Genomic DNA, 18,473 nt, shown 5'->3' with positions numbered 1-18,473 from the left:
TTTTGTTTGATAAAGCCCCTATTGAATGCTTGTGACATTTTAGCTAGTTTAAAGGTTCTTTATAAATTGACGGAGTTGCTTTATTTTAAGTGTCTTTGATGGGTTTGTTCAATATTTTTCCTTTTATATCCCTGTAATAGTGATGACGAATGATGAGATACTTGAAAGAGCCAGTGTCTGACATGCCCAGCACTAGAATGTGATAAAGAGTCTGACTGAGAATGCATTAGTGCTGAGAGTCATTCTGTCTTAAACAATATATAAATCAATGCCAAATAGCTTGGTTGACATTTGTGAACTCTTCCCACCTTTCACCTTGGATGCATTCAATTAAAACTGGAAAAAAGAAAAGGAAAATATGCACTTCTGTCATCGAGTCTTATATAACTGTGGAGTCAAAGGTACACTTTTGAGGTGTTGTCACTGTCATCATTTGGGAATAATCAGCTTTAATCCACAGCAAGATTCAATAATTTGATCTAACTTTGGTCAAAGGATGTACAATGGCCAAGTCATTTGGGAGGACTCCATCTTTCTTCTTTAGGTAGTGGCCTGAAATTATTTGTGTTTCCACATTGGAGCTTGTACCACACTGATTGAATGCCAACAACAAGCACTGCCCATGTCACTGTGAAGGCAAGGTTATGTTCATTAGACTTCCAACCATTGCACAGAGCTATGAGAAAAATGATTGAAATTTGCTATGGCAAATTTCAATCATTATATACAGAAAATAGGGATGGCACTATGGCACTGCCTTACATCGTCAGAGATCCACTTTTGATCCTAACTATGGGTGCTATCTGTACACTCACACTCTAGAGATGGCATGTTTGTAGATTAATTGGCTTCTGCAAATTGTCCCTGGAGTACAGGATACAAATAGTGTATGGGTGATCACTGGTCGGCACAGGCTCAGAATGGCCAGTTTCCGTGCTGTATCTCTTAAACTAAACTAAATTGATCTTAGCATTAGCAGATTTGGTTCTGTTAATGTCAAAGGACAAATGCATCTACAGAATTCATAATCCATTTTAGCATAATACAATGCTCTCAATCTCATACCTATTATGGCTATTAACTATTTTCATTCGTCCCTATTATTCTCTTCTCCATTGCCACTTTTTTAATGCATGTTAAAATGGGTTTAATTTTTCCAGGTTCTGATCTAAGGTATTGCATCAACCCAAAGCATTCATGCTGATTCTTTTTTTCCACAAATGGTGTCAGACCTGCTGAAAGTTGCCAGTATTCTCTGGCTTTAGTTGAGATTTCCACACTCACTATATCTTGCCTTTGGCCTAATTAGTCTGTTTGTATCATAGAAAATTACCACCACAGAAAGTGGTGTTCAATCTCATCCATGGGAGGTGATATAGAGCTACCCAACCTAATCCCACATTCCAACATCAGGTCTACATCCTTCCAGTCACACTTTTAAAGCGTGCATACCAATACTTCTTACATGTGGTGATGGTTTCTGCCTCTACTTCACTTTCAGACGGAGAGTTCCATACCACCGTCATACTCCGGGTGAAAAAAAGTATTCCTCAGTTCCTCTCCAATCATTCTACTAATTATGTTAAATGTACACTCCTTTCAGCTAAGGAATATACAACCATCCTATTTATCTGTGTAGGAAGGAACTACAGATGCTGGTTTAAACTGAAGATGGACACAAAAAGTTGGAGTAACACAGTGGGACAGGCAGCATCTCTGGACCATGTCGAAACCCTTCGTCTGAAGAAGGGACTCGACCCTAAACATCACCCATTCCTTCTCTCCAGAGTTGTTGCCTGTCCCACTCAGTTACACTTTTCTTTTCATTTCTATTTATATATATTTTCCTATTATACTGCACTGAATGGAGCAGGCTTTGGTCCTGGGTCTTTGGTAGGCACTCCAATCCAGGTGGAATTTATCATTTCGAAGGGCACCACTTCATTTTTGCTAGGGTGTTGGACTATGATTCTAGACATTGAAATTTGATCTTACATATTCAGTGATTGCTGTGATGCCTTCATTGTGAAAATAAGCAGTTAGATCCCATGTTATGGTAGCTCTGAAGGTGTAGGGCGCTCAAGATAATTTTTGCACCTATGGTTAATAATCTCAATTAGAAGTCATGACATATAAGCAGAGGGCATATAAGGTCTCGATCCGAAACATCACCCATTCCTTCCCTCCAGAGATGCTGCCTGTCCCGTTGAGTTACTCCAGCATTTTGTGTCTACCCCTGATATCAATGATCTTCTGAGGAATATGCCATGAGTATACAGAATCAAAAGAATCAGTTTTAAGGATGGGAAGTGGAAGCTTCCCACTCCCCTGCCACTATCACCCCAACCTCCGTCCTCTTTCATAAGGATCTATTTATAGTGAATGGAAGTGATGAGCAATCGATGGATGGTGTTTTTTTTTTTAACCAAAATTTCACATGTTCCAGGGTGCGATACCTTTCCCAGTTGTCATTTAAATTGATGTTAGATGCTAAGATTCAGTCCTCCGGTGTGCTCATTGCTGTTGGAACTTACAGTCCTTTTGCAAGAATTGTGGATCATAAGATGATAAATCCATCCAGCTGGTCATTGCTCACTGCCGTGATGTAGATCCTAAGCTGTTATGGACAAAATGGAAGATGCTTTGTACTGAATCTGTCCTTTGCTGTGCTTAGCCTAGATGTCTTGATATCACACATTTTAAGCTAATTGTGCTTTGGAGAGAGCCCTCATTTACCATTACTGACATTTTGAGGTGCTTCATTGATACAAGCTAACAGTACAAAGAACATAGCACATAGAGCAGAACAGCATAGGAACAGGCCCTTCAGCCCACAAGGTCTGCACTAAACATGATACCATTAAACATATCTCATCTGCCTGTATGTGATCAATATCCCTGCATTCTTTGCATATCCATGTGCTTATCTAAAAGCCTCTTTCATGACTATTGTATTTGCCTCCATCACCGCCCCTGGAAGCGCATTCCAGGCACCTACCACTCTTGGTGAAATAAAAAACTTGCCCGCAAATCTCCATTAAACTTTGCCCCTCTCACCTTAAAAGTTATGCCCTCTAGCCTTTGACGTTTTCACCCTGCGAGAAAGGTTCTGACTGTCTACCTTTTCTATGCCTCTCATAATTGTATATACTTCTATCAGGTCCTCCCCAACTTCCAATGCTCCAGAGAAAATAACCCACATTCCTTATAGAAACATAGAAAATAGGTGCAGGAGTAGGCCATTTGGCCCTTCGAGCGAGCCTGCACCACCATTCAACATGGCTGATCATCCAACTCAGTATCCTGTACCTGCCTTCTCTCCATACCCCCTGATCCCTTTAGCCACAGGGGCCACATCTAACTCCCTCTTAAATATAGCCAATGAACTGGCCTCAACTACCTTCTGTGGCAGAGAATTCCACAGATTCACCACTCTCTGTGTGAAAAATGTTTTTCTCATCTCGGTCCTAAAAGACTTCCCCCTTATCCTTAAACTGTGACCCCCTTGTTCTGGACGTCCCCAACATCGGGAATAATCTTCCTCATCTAGCCTGTCCAACCCCTTAAGAATTTTGTATAGCTAATACCATCTAATCCAGGCAGCATTCTTGTAAATGTAAGAATGAATAATATCCTCCTAAAGTTCCAGATCCTGGATCACTATCACTCCTTAAATACTGCCACCTCCCACAGTGAATTACTTTGGCAGTGGCACTGTTATTTAGTTTAAAACATTTAACACACAAAGATAGTGAAACATTTAGAAATCAATTTGTGTATCAGGAAAAGTGTAATTAGAGTAATTCAGAGAAACTGGTCAGAAATCTCATTGAATTACAGTGACATTATATCACAATGCCCTGAAAAATGCCCTTGATCCATTGCCTTATAGACATTTTAATCCGTTTTCAAGACAGGTTTTTGACATCAATAAATCAATAGTTGGTTCTAGAAAGAGTTTAATCATCCATAAAGTAAACCAAAAATAAAATGATTCAATTTTGAAGGTAATTTCAATGCAGCAAATCATGTTTAATAAAGTTCAATCAACAATAAAAAATATTGAAATTGCCTGCGTTAAAAATGATCATAACACAAAGATATTTTTTATTACAGAAAGACTCAGAAGAAACTGTGTCCTTGCACCCGTCATTTGTTGTGGTGGTAGCTATTGATTTTGGCACAACTTCCAGTGGATATGCTTACAGCTTCGCCAGGGACCCTGAGTGCATTCATATAATGAGGTAAGTGCTGCAATGCAGAGGCATTGCTGATTTTCAGCCTGTTCCTTCTATGATAGCTGTTTGAAGTCCAAGGCAGAGGAGTACAGCATATAATGGAAATCTTCCAGGCTTACCATTGTGTTTTTTGATTTTGTGTCTTTGGAGCGATTTCTATCTTTAATTTGTGTATTGATGATGTCCTTATTATTTATTTTTCTCCGACTATATGTTTTTTTCTCTCTTCTGTTTAATCTTTGTAAGGTGACCTTGAGATTTGAAAGGTGCCCGAAAATAAAATGTATTATTATTATTACCAGTGACTCCGTTCATTTAAATGTTTAATGGGACCTGATATGGTGTGGTGTTTTTATTTTCATGTCGAAAACAGAAACACTTCTTGGTTAATTGAAATTAATAGGATTGTCTGCACATATTAAATGCTGTTCAACCACAAGAAAATAAATTATCTTTTTCAAGCTACACGTCGTCCTCTTTTGTCTTACATTTCATTAAAAAAAATAGAGAATTAAAACCATTGAGTGCAGATAATATTTTACTCTGAAATTCTGGAGAATGCTGTCTGGGAACAGAAGAAAAAGAAATAATTAAAGACAAGTGCATTGCTGTGCAAAGTGGTTTGCAAAGTGCTCACTTTGTGAGCAGAAAACAAATTTTCCTTTCTTTATCTGATAATTTTTGTCACGTTAAGCTGGATGAAATTCTCCAAATAACTTAACAACAATAGCTGTGGTGCTCACTTTCCTACTATTGTTTTTGCAAATGCTTTATTTGCCCTTTGCAGCCTTTGACATAAAATAGATATGAACTAGAGGGAAAGGGATGTTTAGTTTAGTTAGTTAGGTCAGCATGGAATCAGGCCCTTTAGCCCATCAAGTCCCACCGACTATCGATCACCCGTTCACACCAGTTCTGTTATCCCACTTTCCCAAACCTACGCATTAGGAACAATCTACAGCAGCCAATTAACTTAGAAGCCCACACATCTTTGGGTTGTGGGAGGGAACCGGAGCACCCAAAGGAAACCCGAGGAACCAGTCACAGGGAGAACGTGCAAACTCAACACAGACAGCACCTGAGGTCAGAATCATGCCCGAGTCTCTGGCGACGTGAGGCAGCATCTTTACCAGCTGATGAGGTGCACTGTCAAAGTATCTAGGTCATTGCCCCCTGATATGAGTGTGATGGTGTTCTAGCAAAGCCCTTGGTACATGATCCAGCTGATAGACAATCCTATTCAACACTGTCCCTTGCCCACTTTCCCAGACTCTTGCAGTGGACATGGGTGGTTGATCATTAAGGCTGTACAACTTAGGTATTTCAGCAACTATGATGGGTGGAACAGTGGTGTAGTGGTTCACGCTGCTGCTCCACACCTTCAGTGACCCCGGTTCAATCCTGATGTCCTGTGCTGCCTTTGAACAACGTGGATTTTCCCCAAAGTGATTGAGTGTTCTTGCATCTCAAAGACAAGCAGGGGGATTAATTGACTACTGCAAATTACCCCCAGTGATCAGAAAATAAGGGGGTTGTTTATGGATGTGTGGGAGAAAATAGGTTATAAAGTAAGATGGGGAGCAGAACAAATGGGCTGGGGAGGAGAACAAATGTAGGGGCTGGTAGGAGAGCCAAGTGGGCTGGGATGAAGTCTACAATGGTGGTGGGGAGTTGGATAAGTGTAGAAAACAGTGAGACGACCAAATTCTGGGCGGAGTCTAGGGGTAGATGAGCCAAAAGGTTGGACAGGAAAATGAAGGAGTGGAATAGAATGGGGAATGAACAGAATGACCAACTCCGACATCTACCGACCGTTTCAGGATCGCACCACCTCCATCACAGGAGATAGACTATTGACCGACATCTACTACAAACCTACTGACTCCCATAGCTGTCTAGACTACACTTCTTCCCACTCTGCTTACAGTAAAGACTACATCCCCTACTCCCAATTCCTGCGTTTATGCCGCATCTGCACCCAGGATGAGGTTTTACATACTAGATAACGGAGATGTCCTCATTCTTTAGGGAATGGGGGTTCCCCTCTTCCATTATAGATGAGGCTGTCACTTGGGTCTCCTCGATATCCCGCAGCGACGCTCTTGCTCCCCCTCCCCCCATTCACAACAAGGACAGAATCCCTCGTGTTCTCACCTTCCACCCCATCAGCCATCGCATACAGCATATAATCCTCCAACACTTTCACCACCTCCAACGGGATCCCACCACTGGCCATGTCTTCCCATCTCCACCCCTTTCTGCTTTCCGCAGAGACCGTTCTCTCCGCAACTCCCTGATCAACGTCCCTTCTCACCCAAACCACCCCCTTCCCGGGTACTTTCCCCTGCAACCACAGGAGATGCAACACCTGTCCCTTTACCTCCCCCCTTGACTCCATCCAAGGACCCCGACAGTCTTTTCAGGTGAGGCAGAGGTTCACCTCCTCCAACCTAATCTACTGTATCTGCTGTTCCAGGTGTCAACTTCCGTACATCGGCGAGACCAAGCGCAGGCTCGGCGATCGTTTCGCTGAACACCTCCATTCAGTCTGCCTTAACCTACTTGATCTCCAAGTTGTTCGGCACTTTAACTCCCCCTCCCATGCCCAATCTTACCTTTCTGTCCTGGGCCTCCTCCATTGTCAGAGTGAGGACCAGTGGAAATTGGAGGAACACCACCTCATATTTCGCTTGTTTAGCTTAAGGGCCTGTCCCACATGGGCGACCTAATCCACGAGTTCTGTCGAGTTTTCTCTCGATTCATACTCGTAGCATGGTTGACACGGGGTCATAGGAGGTCTTCGTAACTCTCCTTCATGCTCGAGAGTGGTCTCTGCATACTCGAGGCCTCAGCTAGATCGCGGCGTTTTTTCAATATGTTAAAAAATGCCCTCGAGTAAAAAATGGTCGCCATGGAAAAATTTGATACTTTTTTTACTCGTAGGTTTAGTTATAGTAGGTCGTAGTAGGTCGGCATGTTAGTCGTAGGCAACCGTGGGTGGTCGAAGGTAGTCAGAGGTAGTCGGCGATAATCTTCATCATAATCGAAGGGAGGTCGAAGGAGATCGAAGGAGGTCGTCTTCACTCTCCACTATTCGGCGTCCAATTTTCCCGAAGTTAGTCGTAGCTAGTCGAAGCTGGTCTTCAACATAGTCGAAGGAGGTTGAAGGAGGTCTTCAACATGTCATTTTTTCAAACTCTTCTAAACTCGCCAATTAGGTCGCCCAAGTGGGACAGGCCAGCAGAATGAACATTGACTTCTCTAACTTCAAATAGCCCTTGCTTTCCCTCTCTCTCCATTGCCTCCCCCTTCCCAGTTCTCCCACCAGTTCTCCCGCCCACTCCCCTGACATCAGTCTGAAGAAGGGTCTCAACCCAAAACATCACCCATTCCTTTTCTCCAGAGATGCTGCCTGCCCTGCTGAGTTACTCCAGCATTTTGTGTCTACATTCGATTTAAACTAGCATCTGTAGTTCTTTCCTACATAGATCAGTATGGGAATTGGAAAGAGCATTAAAATGTTTGGTAATCGGGGATTCTGTGGATGGTGCATGGGAGTTAGTGTGAGAAATTATAGGTAAGGAGGATAAGGTAGATATTTGATGGGAGGAGACAACTGGAACAAACAGCTGGTAGAGCAGGGCGTTTTGAAGACATCTGAAGGGAGTGAAGAGCACTAGGGAGAGGGAATGGGTGTGTATGATGGTCTAATCAGAATGTTAAAAACTATCAGGAATGTGTCTTAAAGGAGAAAGGCCAGTGTTGATAGAGCTTTCCCTGCCAGATTCCAGGCAATAGCCCAGGCAGGGCTGGGTCTTTGCATAGCTGAGGAATTGGATCACCATTTAAAACTGGCTTCTGCAGCCAAAGTCTGCATTATTTGTAAATCTTATGTGTGGTAAGATGATTCAATGCATACTGAGAAAGTACTTTAACCCAAAACAAAAATACAGTTTTGTTTTACATTAGAAGACACAAAGTGTAGGAGTAACTCAGCAGGTCAGGCAGCACCTCTGGATAACATGGATAGATAAAGTTTCGGGTCGGGACCGTTCCGCAGACTGATCTCAGGAGAAGAACTTATTGAAAAGACTGAAGGGTCCTGACCTGAAACATCACCTATCCATGTTCCCCAGAGGTGTTGCCTGACCTGTTGAGTCACACCAGCAGTCTGTGTCTTTTCTAAACCGGCAGTTTTGGTTCCTTGTTTCTATCTATTTTTTACATTAAACTTGACAATCCTGGAATCACATCGCAGTCAAGGTGTATTTGGGGAAAGAAAAATGGCATTAAGATTTCAAGTCTATAGCTTATCAGAAGAGTCCCCCTGAGTATTTCAGCCTCTTCACATAGATGTTGTTTTCTGCTAAGGCCAGGCTATGTTGGAGATCCTATATTAACAGAAGTTATTGAAAAGTGTCCCCTTCCATCATGTGATTAGACTGAGTTGGTTAAATGAATGTTTGGTTAATACTAGCAGTGAGATAAGTTTGACCTTAAGTTACGTGCTCAGTGGCTTCATGCCCCCAATGAACTCTGGTGTTCACTGATCCCTATAAGTACTTGGTGCACTTGTTCCAAATTCAAAAAAGAGTGGGTTATCACAGAAAATGTTTCAATGATACTTCCCGCTCAATTATTTGTGTTCTTGTTCCACTGCAGTTGTGACCTTCAGTGATCTGCAATTTTCATGGAAAAACCATAACTAGTCACTGAATAGTCTACCCAAAACAAGTAAAAATTCTGGCCAATTAATTCCCCAATTTTTTTTAATAGTAGGAATAGAATTGATGTCATCCTGAGTAAAAACAGATAAAAAGGTTGAGATCCCCAAAACACAGGTTGAAAAGCCCAGAAACAAATGTAATAAAACAAAATCTGATTATTTTCAGTCCCCATAAGCAACCTGTCATCATTTTCACAAAATCTTCCAAACTTCATTCATAACATAAGGGACATTTAATTGCAGTCAATTTTATATAGCTAATGCAATTAGTTTCTCTAAATACTCATACATGACAACAAGAAATAAGTAATGTGCTAAGATGACATGCCAGTTGGCAAGCCTGGTTTTATCTTGCAAAATTAGGCCTATATATTAATTTGTCTGAAGGTGCTAACTCAGCCACCTGTTGCTTTAACACTCAACTCTGATTAAATGCGATTTCAGTGGAACGCATTGTGTGGGCTCCTTGCAATCAATTGGATTTTAGTGGCACGTTTCAAGAAGTCTTGGTGGCTGTGGAAGGATCTTACCTGTTGTTCTGGCGAAGGAGGTCCATTTCCTTAATCATCGTCTTCACACCACTCTACTAACCGTTTCCATCTCCCCAGACTCTATCTGAAGAAGAGTCTCAATCCGAAATGTAACCCATTCCTTCTCTCTAGAGATGCTGCCTGTCCCGCTGAGTTACTCCAGCATTTTGTGTCTATCCACAGTAATAATAATAATAATGGATGGGATTTATATAGCGCCTTTCTAATACTCAAGGCGCTTTACATCGCATTATTCATTCACTCCTCAGTCACACTCGGTGGTGGTAAGCTACTTCTGTAGCCACAGCTGCCCTGGGGCAGACTGACGGAAGCGTGGCTGCCAATCTGCGCCTACGGCCCCTCCGACCACCACCAATCACTCATACACATTCACACACAGGCAAAGGTGGGTGAAGTGTCTTGCCCAAGGACACAACGACAGTATGCACTCCAAGCGGGATTCGAACCGGCTACCTTCCGGTCGCCAGCCGAACACTTAGCCCATTGTGCCATCTGTCGCCCCAGTAGCAGAGATGGGCTTTCTTCACAGTGTCAAGAGGTACCGTCACCCTCTCACATCTCTTTCCAGTGATAGCTGGTGCTACTCTATATACAGCTCTCCTTCCATTTTTACTGCAAACCAAAGAATGTACCTTGTAACCAGCAAATACTCCTTCAGTCCTGGTGACTCAAATGGAAGTCCAGTCTTGTTAATATTTTAGGCGAATGATGATGGAAGTTTTGCAAGAAAATGTTGATGGACAAAGTGCCTCAGATAATCTTCTGATATGATTCAAACATCTTTTTAAACGTCCGACTGCAAATGCACAGTAAAAGTAAGAATGCCTGTAAGATGCACTTGGAATCTTTTGCATTGACTGATAGCATCCTCTCCCAATAAAGGGGCTGTCTCACTGTACGAGCTAATTCAAGAGCTCTCCCGAGTTTTAAAAACAAAAATCAAACTCGTGGTAAGCACGTAGAATGTACGTAGCGGGTACGCCGGAGCTCGGGACGTCTCTTAGCGGCTTGTAATGCTAACGGCAGGTGCTTGGGAAATGCGGTAAGCTCGGGAAGACTCGTGAAGATTTTTCAACATGTTGAAACATGTCCACGAGAGCCCCGAGTACCTACGAGCGGCCATCACCGTAATTCTCTGAGTTTGAATCGGGAGAACTCTTGAATTAGCTCATACAGTGGGACAGCCCCATAAAAGTCACATGATGGATGCAAACTCAACTATCCACCACAAAAATCACATGGACACTCTTTAATCAGGGCTAGCTGCTGATTTATGTAGGAATCAGCTGCATAACAATACATTGGGTAGATACTCTTAATGAAAATTGTAGTCCCTATACCAAGACCCAGGCCTGTGCTAAACATAGGCTTAACTGGTGATGCAAATATGGACATTTCCACTTGGCACTAATAATCAGTGATCATTGCAGGGGCTTGCACCTACCTACACCAACTTACTTGGAGCAATGTACCCATGCTGGCTCCTTATCTGTTCACGGCAAGCCCCTCGCTGAAAATACATTTGGACCAAGAAAGACCATACCCAAGCTTCCTGGCTGCAAAACCAGCTGTCGAAACAGCTGACAAACACAATTATTGTAAACATCTCTGCTATTCACATACAGTGAAAAATATCCCCAAACGTTTAAAAATGAATCATACCAGTAAAAGATTTTAAATTATTAAAGATTTTAAACTGATTAAAGAAATGCTAGAAAACATAAAATGGTTAAATATTCTTGAGCTAATAATTAATTTGTAAATTGGACAGCTGGTAGAGCAGCAACATCTAGGAAATGAGTTAATCTTTCTAACATTTTAATTCCGTTTATTTATTCACACATCACATTTATTTGTTTGCATTACTTACATTTATTTGAATAGTGTTTAAACATCTTCAACTATTGGGGACAATTGAAAAGCCTTTGACAGTAGGCAGCACGGTGATGAAGCGGTAGATTTGCTGCCTTACTGCGCTTACAGCCCTGGAGACCTGGGTTTGAGCCTGACTATGAGTGCTGTCTCTATGGAGTTTGAATGGTCTCCGTGACCGCGTGGGTTTTCCTCGAGATCTTCGGTTTCCTCCCACCCTCCAAAGATTTGTAGGTTAATTGGCTTGGTATAATGTAAAATTATCCCTAGTGTGTGTAGGATAATGTTAATGTGCGGGGATCAATAGTTGATGTGGACTCAGTGGGCCGAGGGGCCTGTTTCCGTGCTGTATCTCTAAACTAAACTAAACTAAAAAGCAGCTAACTTATAAAGACCCAACGGGGTATTTCATGGGTGCGTCCTCAGGATGGCTGCAGAGGCCACAACATGCTCGATGTCCACTCCACTTCAGTAGAACTGCAGTATCAATTTACACAGCCCTCCACGTCCTTCAGCTGGAAGTGCACATAGGCAGGGACCGCTTGCAGCCTCTGATCTGCGACTGAGGGAGCAGTCATTGAAAGTATTTGCTTACACTGCAGCTGTCTTTTAAAACTGCCATTTCTTCAGCCTGTGGGGCTTGAAAATGTGTCATTGATTTATTCCAAGTCAGCTGACAGGCAAGAAATTAATTTCTTGGAGCTAACAGGTCAGCAACTACAACTGTAAGGACTACAACTACAAGAAAGAGTGGGAAAAACAACACAGCAACAAGTCATTGAGAGTTCAAACAGGAAAGGGTGGGAATGGATTCCAGGGGACATGAGTCAAAATAGAAATATTCATTCATTTTCTTTCAATTTGAGGACTGCCAGATGGTTGTTGCAGGCTTGTAATGCAGATGGATTTGAACAGCTCTGATTTACAGAGGCCAGCCCAGAAATCTTTCAATGTTGGAAAAGGTATGTTAGGTCAACGTTTCCTGCTGGGCCAACAAATGTGTCCTTGGTAGTTGTTCCCGCCCATCCTTTCAAGAATCAGATGAAGGCTTTAGAAAGTCTGAAGGCCAGCTGGGTGGTGGAGGGGGGGGGGGGGGGGGGGATAGGAGTGTTGGGAGTGGATGCTCGCTGATCACTTCAAACTGAGGTTCAAGATCAGAGGATGATGAGGAACAACCTTGGAAAAACTGTGAGAGCTAGCACCGACAATTTCTTTTTCTAAAAATAAGCTATGTTCAGAAAAATGCAAAATGTATACAAAACAAGAACGATGCAAAACGTCCTTTGCCATTCTCAGTGCTAATATATTCATTAGGTAGTGTTATATTTGATGGTGTTCACAAACTATCCTTACACCAAGCACCTTTGTCACTCATGTGCACCCTTGGATGATATCACTGAGTGAAGTGGATCTCCACCTGACATAAACGCCCCCCCTCCCCCCACCCCAATGTCCTGCTGCAGAAGGATCCTAGACTGTGGTCCTACCCCATAGAGCCTTGATGTCGACTGCCCATAGCTTCAGCGAGTCCTTCAGCACGTACTCCTGCAGTCAGGAGCGGGCCAGTCGGTAACAGACAAGATACAAGATATATTTATTTGTCACATGTGCCAGATGGTACAATGAAATGTGATCACCGTACAGCCGTACAATAAAATAAAGAACACAACATGATAGAGTTCAACATAAAACATCCCCACTGTGAGGGAAGACACCAAAGTCAGTCTCTTCCTCGATGTTCACCCGTGGTCGGGGCCTCCGGATCCCTCCGCAGTTTCCGCTACGGGCAGCCCGCCGTTCAGGCCCGCTCGCCAACTTGCCCTGCTGGGAGATCAACAAGTTTCGGGCAGACTAAAGAGCGTCTTTCACCGAGATGATGATCTTCCAGCAGCACGATGTCCAAACCCGAATGTGTCCCGGGGAACAGTCCGTAAATTAGCGAGTCCTCTCTTACGGAGCTGTTCGGGATAAGAAATCTTGATGAACCTTTGCATCATTCTCCAGATTCTCTTCACAAATCTACACTCTACCAAAGAGGTGGGTAACCATCTCCTCTCTATAGTAGCCATCCTGAGGGCAGCATGCATTGGTTGGAAGATTCTGACAGTGCAGGAACGATGTGGCTGGGAGGCCCCTCTAACCGCCTGCCAAGCCAGGTTAATGTTTAAATTAAAGCGGATCAAGTGAAGTGGGTTCCAGTGCCAGAATCCACAGATTTGAACTTAATCTCCTGCATCCCCTATAAACTAAGGGTTATAGATCTCTTTCCCTGAAGGATGGGAGTTTTGTTGTACATTAGTACTTGATTTTATATATCTTTTGGTCTTCTTCTTCTTGTGAATGAAACATAAACCAAAGGAATAGTTAGGTCTCAAGCCGGGTGTTGAGCAGCCAGGTTGTTGTCTCTGTGTTCTGGGCTCTGGCGGAGTCCCCATCTCCACATGCTGGCATTGAAACGCCCAACTCCAGTACCAAGTCTGTTGAGCTTCACCCATGCTCCTCTGTGGAGGTCAGACCCTGGACAGCTTTTATCTGGTGAAGAGATGTAGCTGTGTAATGGAGATGAGGTTGCCTTCCACTCCTGTGACCACTTGGTGGCTATCCAGTGTGCTTTTGTCTCAGTTGGCTGGATGGGTGCTAGGAGTTGTTTTCCACGTGGAGCAAAGGGGTAACGGGACTTAAGTCTGGGTGGTCTCAGCTCTCTGCTGATAGCCTGATGGAGGAGATGATCTGGGTCCATGGCATGACGAGATAGTGCCAGAGATGCTGCTTGCCTTCGGATCCCTGCAGGCGGAATGCCTGCCAGTATAGGGATCTGTTCGACTGGAGTAGGTTGAAGGCACCCAGTGATGGTTCGCAAGGTGTTGTTCAGGCTCGTGTCTACCAGGCTAGTATGTCCACTTCTACTTCATACTGGTGCGCAGTACTCAGCTGGGGCATACACAAGAGGTGCGAAGAGTTGATGGACTGGCTCCTCAACTTGTTCCTGCCAGGCGTCGGATGAGGCCGCTACCTGCCATGACCTTGTCACGGAGACCAGCCAGGTGTTGACGAAATGAAAGCGACCTGTCCAGCTTTTCGCCGAGGTAAGTGGGTGTTTGTTGGAAGTCCAAGCGCCTGTTGTTAATGAAGACAGCTAGCTCTCGCTTCGCTTCCTTGTTGTTTAGATGAAATGCTCTGTTTGGTGTATTTGTGGAATTGGAACTCAGGGCTCCCGTTCATTATCAAGTTTTTAATCCTAATCCATGAATTTACCTATTGTGCTAACATTCTCCAAACATGCCTTGTCACAAAGAGAGCAGCTACAGTCTCACTGAATTCTTTTCTTATTAGGCGCTGGGAAGGCGGTGACCCTGGTGTATCCAATCAGAAAACTCCTACTACTCTCCTCATGACACCAGACGGCAAGTACCACAGCTTTGGTTATGCAGCCAGAGACTTTTACCACGATCTGGATCCAAACGATTCAAAACAATGGCTCTACTTCGAGAAATTCAAAATGAAACTCCATACAACCAGTGTAAGTTCCTTATTTTCACTTTACTCAGTTTGCTTACTTAAGGTAACAATTTGCACTTTAATGCCTGATTTACAAAAAATGAAGCGCAGGTCCAATTTTACCCCAAGGGCAAGTGCTTTACATCATAGGCTCAGATTGTTGCTTGTACAATATCAGTAAGCCCTAACAACAGGAGACTTGAGGTTATTCACAGCCATAGCTCTGTATAGTCCCCACCCCTCAATAAAAGATACAAATTACCAATCCAAATAAATTAGGTTTGTGTATCCACACAAGTTGGTTAATGGAGTCCCGATCATTCTAAAAAATGATCTCTGAACCTAAACAAAATTCTTCAATGTTCTGGTAATTTGTATGTACTGCCTGCCATGTGGCATGGATCATACAAATCTATATATTATCACCAAAACAGCTTTAAATTAAAAAGTAGTGTGTATATTTTGATGATGACTAATTGACATTTTCACTTGATCTTAAATTCTGAACTATTCAGATGCAGGTGGACTCAAAGAAAATCTGACTCCTTGACTGATTTAAAAATAACCCCTTTTACCATTATATTAATCTTCCTCGTACTGTGATGAAGCCGAAAATAATGGTAGACAACCTCTCATCTTTCCCATGTGTGTAATTAGGGTGGAGATCAAAGATGGTACCCCTGTGTTTTGGTTGATCCATCTTATTTTCCAAATTGCTGCAAACTGAAATTAGCCCCTTTGAAGGATTCCTTTTCAAGTATAAGGAGTTTACATTTTGTTTTGTATTACAATGGTGCATGCAATATTCTGAAACAGCTTTTTGCCCTACATCATTATTGTGCAACACAGTGTGAAAGATGTCACAGTCGTAACTATAATTCTTAGTTGGTTGTTTAAGTCACATATGAATTAAACACAAAAGGGTTCCACAGTGGAAGAGGGTGATGGATGTGTGGGAGGAAGAGATGGAGTGCTGATAGGTGCTAAACACCGTTTCCATTGAGATAAATGCAGCACAACCTATGAAAAATAAAAAAATAATTTTACTTTAAATTGATCAGGAATTTTCAGGAGAAAGCTTTATAATTTCACTTTGCTCATTGTGTAACCTAGATGCCATAGCAACAGTGGTTAGATTTCTTTGAGACAACTAGTCGACATCCTACCTTCATCGATGAAGAATCACTACAATTTTCAAATTGTTGCCAGTGTGAGCTAACTTCAAAAAGACAGAGAGAACTGACTCTTGAGATGAGCAGCTAGACCTGGGTTTCATTTTTGAATTAAATTCTGAACATAATGAGTTAATGTTCATGGGAACAAGGTACGCGCTGTCCACCACTGGGACTGTGTGGAATTGGTGGTGGTAGCTTCTTGCCATGCCTCTGGCGCGTGTTCAGTTCCCCCCAACTAATCATTGGTTCTCTGTAAGTGGTTAGGTAAGGGGTTGGGGTTGGACGGCAAGTGCATTTATATTCATTGACATGTTATTCTCTGCGTATCTACGTCGGACATACCTTGATGATATTGGGCAGAACAACCATGCAGAATACCAGCTTTGTAATAATGATACTGAATGGAACAAGAAATATGTAACAAGCACTTGCATTTATTTAAATGTTCTCGCTTTCAAATGAGCCATCACCTCATCTGCTGTATATCACTGTGCCTAAATGCAGAGAAGATGGGATTGGATAAGATCTCAGGCAGTTTTTCTTCTGCATTGCAGAAGAACAGTGAAGACTCACACGTTATTATAGATGAGTTCTTTACTCTAAGCAGTGAGAATGTATAAAACAGCAAGACGCAGTGGAATGATACGACTGCATAATCTTATCAGCCGTCTAAAAATATGCACCAGGTTAGCTGTGTCATTGTTGCGAGGGAGGAGATAATGTCAAGATGGGCTACATGAGGAACTTGGCATGTATGACCTTATCTCGCTTCTATGATATCATTAACGTCAGGATGGCATTCAACCGCTGGCTGAGCATGTAAATCCAAATCATGTCATGGAAGGTGTGGTGGTGGAATAGTGAGCAAGTGCCTGTGCCTCATCTCCTTTACCCCACAAAGAAAGTCCAATGTCTCATGGCCCATCATGTAGTTAGAATTCCCATTCCTTGCCTTATTTTGTGAGAATACATCAGACTATGGTCCACTATCTAAATATAGTTTAAATTGAAGCAAGGTTTATAACATACGTGCAATGTACTCTGTCAGATCACTTTCCTTTGAAGATAAAAGATTGTCATTGTACCCTTTTGAATAGTTTGTACAGGGTGAGCATTGAGTGCAACCCCTGGTAGACATGTTAGTACATTTTATGTATGGTCATTGAAACCTAATTCTTTTCAAGAACTTTACTGAAGTGCTGTGCAGTAAAAGTAGCACTCAAGAAGATTTCAGTACAGCTATTTGATCGTAGGGAGAGTAAATTACATTTAAGGAATTGCTTTTAAGTGGCCTGCTTTTAAATAGAGTATCCTATGTGACTAGATGGAGTAGCAGCTCTGTGAAAGCTTGGACAATTGTTACTTTATGGAACTATCATTGTGTGATGTATTTATTTATTTTTCTGTCAACCAGGATCTCACAATTGAGACAGAACTGGAAGCCGCCAATGGAAAAAAGGTCAAAGCTATCGAAATTTTTGCTTGTGCACTAATGTTCTTTAAAGACCATGCCTTGCAGGTGTGTTAGAAACAACTAAGACTTTTATATAAATCGGACTCCTTTTTAAATGTGTTGCTTATGAACAGTGCTTTTTTTTTTGCAGACCAAAATATGCTGTTACGCACCTTAAACATATATACATGCCACATGGCCAGAAAATGAAATGATGATTTTTTAATGTTTTACATGTGCTGTTATCTTGTACCAGCACATACTGTCTCAAATAAAAGCCCAGCTTATGAGACTGTTTTAATAGAGGATTATGAATCACATATATTTTGTTTATGCTGTTCTGTGCTGGTACTGGATAATAGTGGAAGACCATTTTGCAATGCTATAAATCACAACAGTATTAATGCTTGATGCATCAGACAAAAAGATTTAGTAGTTCTTAAGAATTCTCAAAATATCCACGAAATCTGATACCTCCTGTGCTTTCTTTGACACATCTGCAACGATTTTCAGTTCTGAACAGATCGGGTAATGTAGCTCTTGTAGTAAAGCTTTGGTTCAGATTTCATCATTTCAACAGACTCACTGACCCCCCACAAATAACTCTTTTTTCACTCTTTCATCTTCATAATTCTATATCCCAGTAATCACCCCCCACACAGTCAATTGCTAAAAGGAATGGATTCAAGACCAGACATCAAAAACTGTGTTTCACATTTCTGGGGTTGCAGTATGTTAAAACAGATACATCCAGTGAAAGATCCTTGTAAAGCAATGTAAAGTAATGTAAAGTAATGTAAACACATTAAAGCAATGCCATTCTGCACCATTCTGTATTGTTTTAGTTTAAGAGGTGCAGCATGGAAACAGCCCCATCAGCCCACAAAGTGCACACTGACTGTCAATCATCTGTTCACACCAGTTGCATGTTATCCTACTTTATCATCCATGCCCTACACA

At 42.2% G+C, this 18,473-nt stretch overlaps 1 protein-coding gene across 2 annotated transcripts in view; it reads left to right on the top strand.

Annotated features, from left to right (window-relative positions):
* hspa12a (heat shock protein family A (Hsp70) member 12A) overlaps positions 1 to 18,473 on the top strand; it is an 86,321-nt gene that overhangs the window by 43,259 nt on the left and 24,589 nt on the right. For both annotated transcript variants that reach the window (XM_033033949.1, XM_033033948.1), the window contains exons 3-5: positions 4,117 to 4,244; positions 14,721 to 14,907; positions 17,475 to 17,579. In XM_033033949.1, coding sequence (XP_032889840.1) covers positions 4,117 to 4,244; positions 14,721 to 14,907; positions 17,475 to 17,579 — 420 coding nt within the window. The remainder of the gene's footprint in view (positions 1 to 4,116; positions 4,245 to 14,720; positions 14,908 to 17,474; positions 17,580 to 18,473) is intronic.

The sequence above is a fragment of the Amblyraja radiata genome, chromosome 15 (assembly GCF_010909765.2).
Source record: "Amblyraja radiata isolate CabotCenter1 chromosome 15, sAmbRad1.1.pri, whole genome shotgun sequence".
NCBI lineage: Eukaryota > Metazoa > Chordata > Chondrichthyes > Rajiformes > Rajidae > Amblyraja > Amblyraja radiata.
This window is presented reverse-complemented; position numbering and strand designations above follow the sequence as displayed.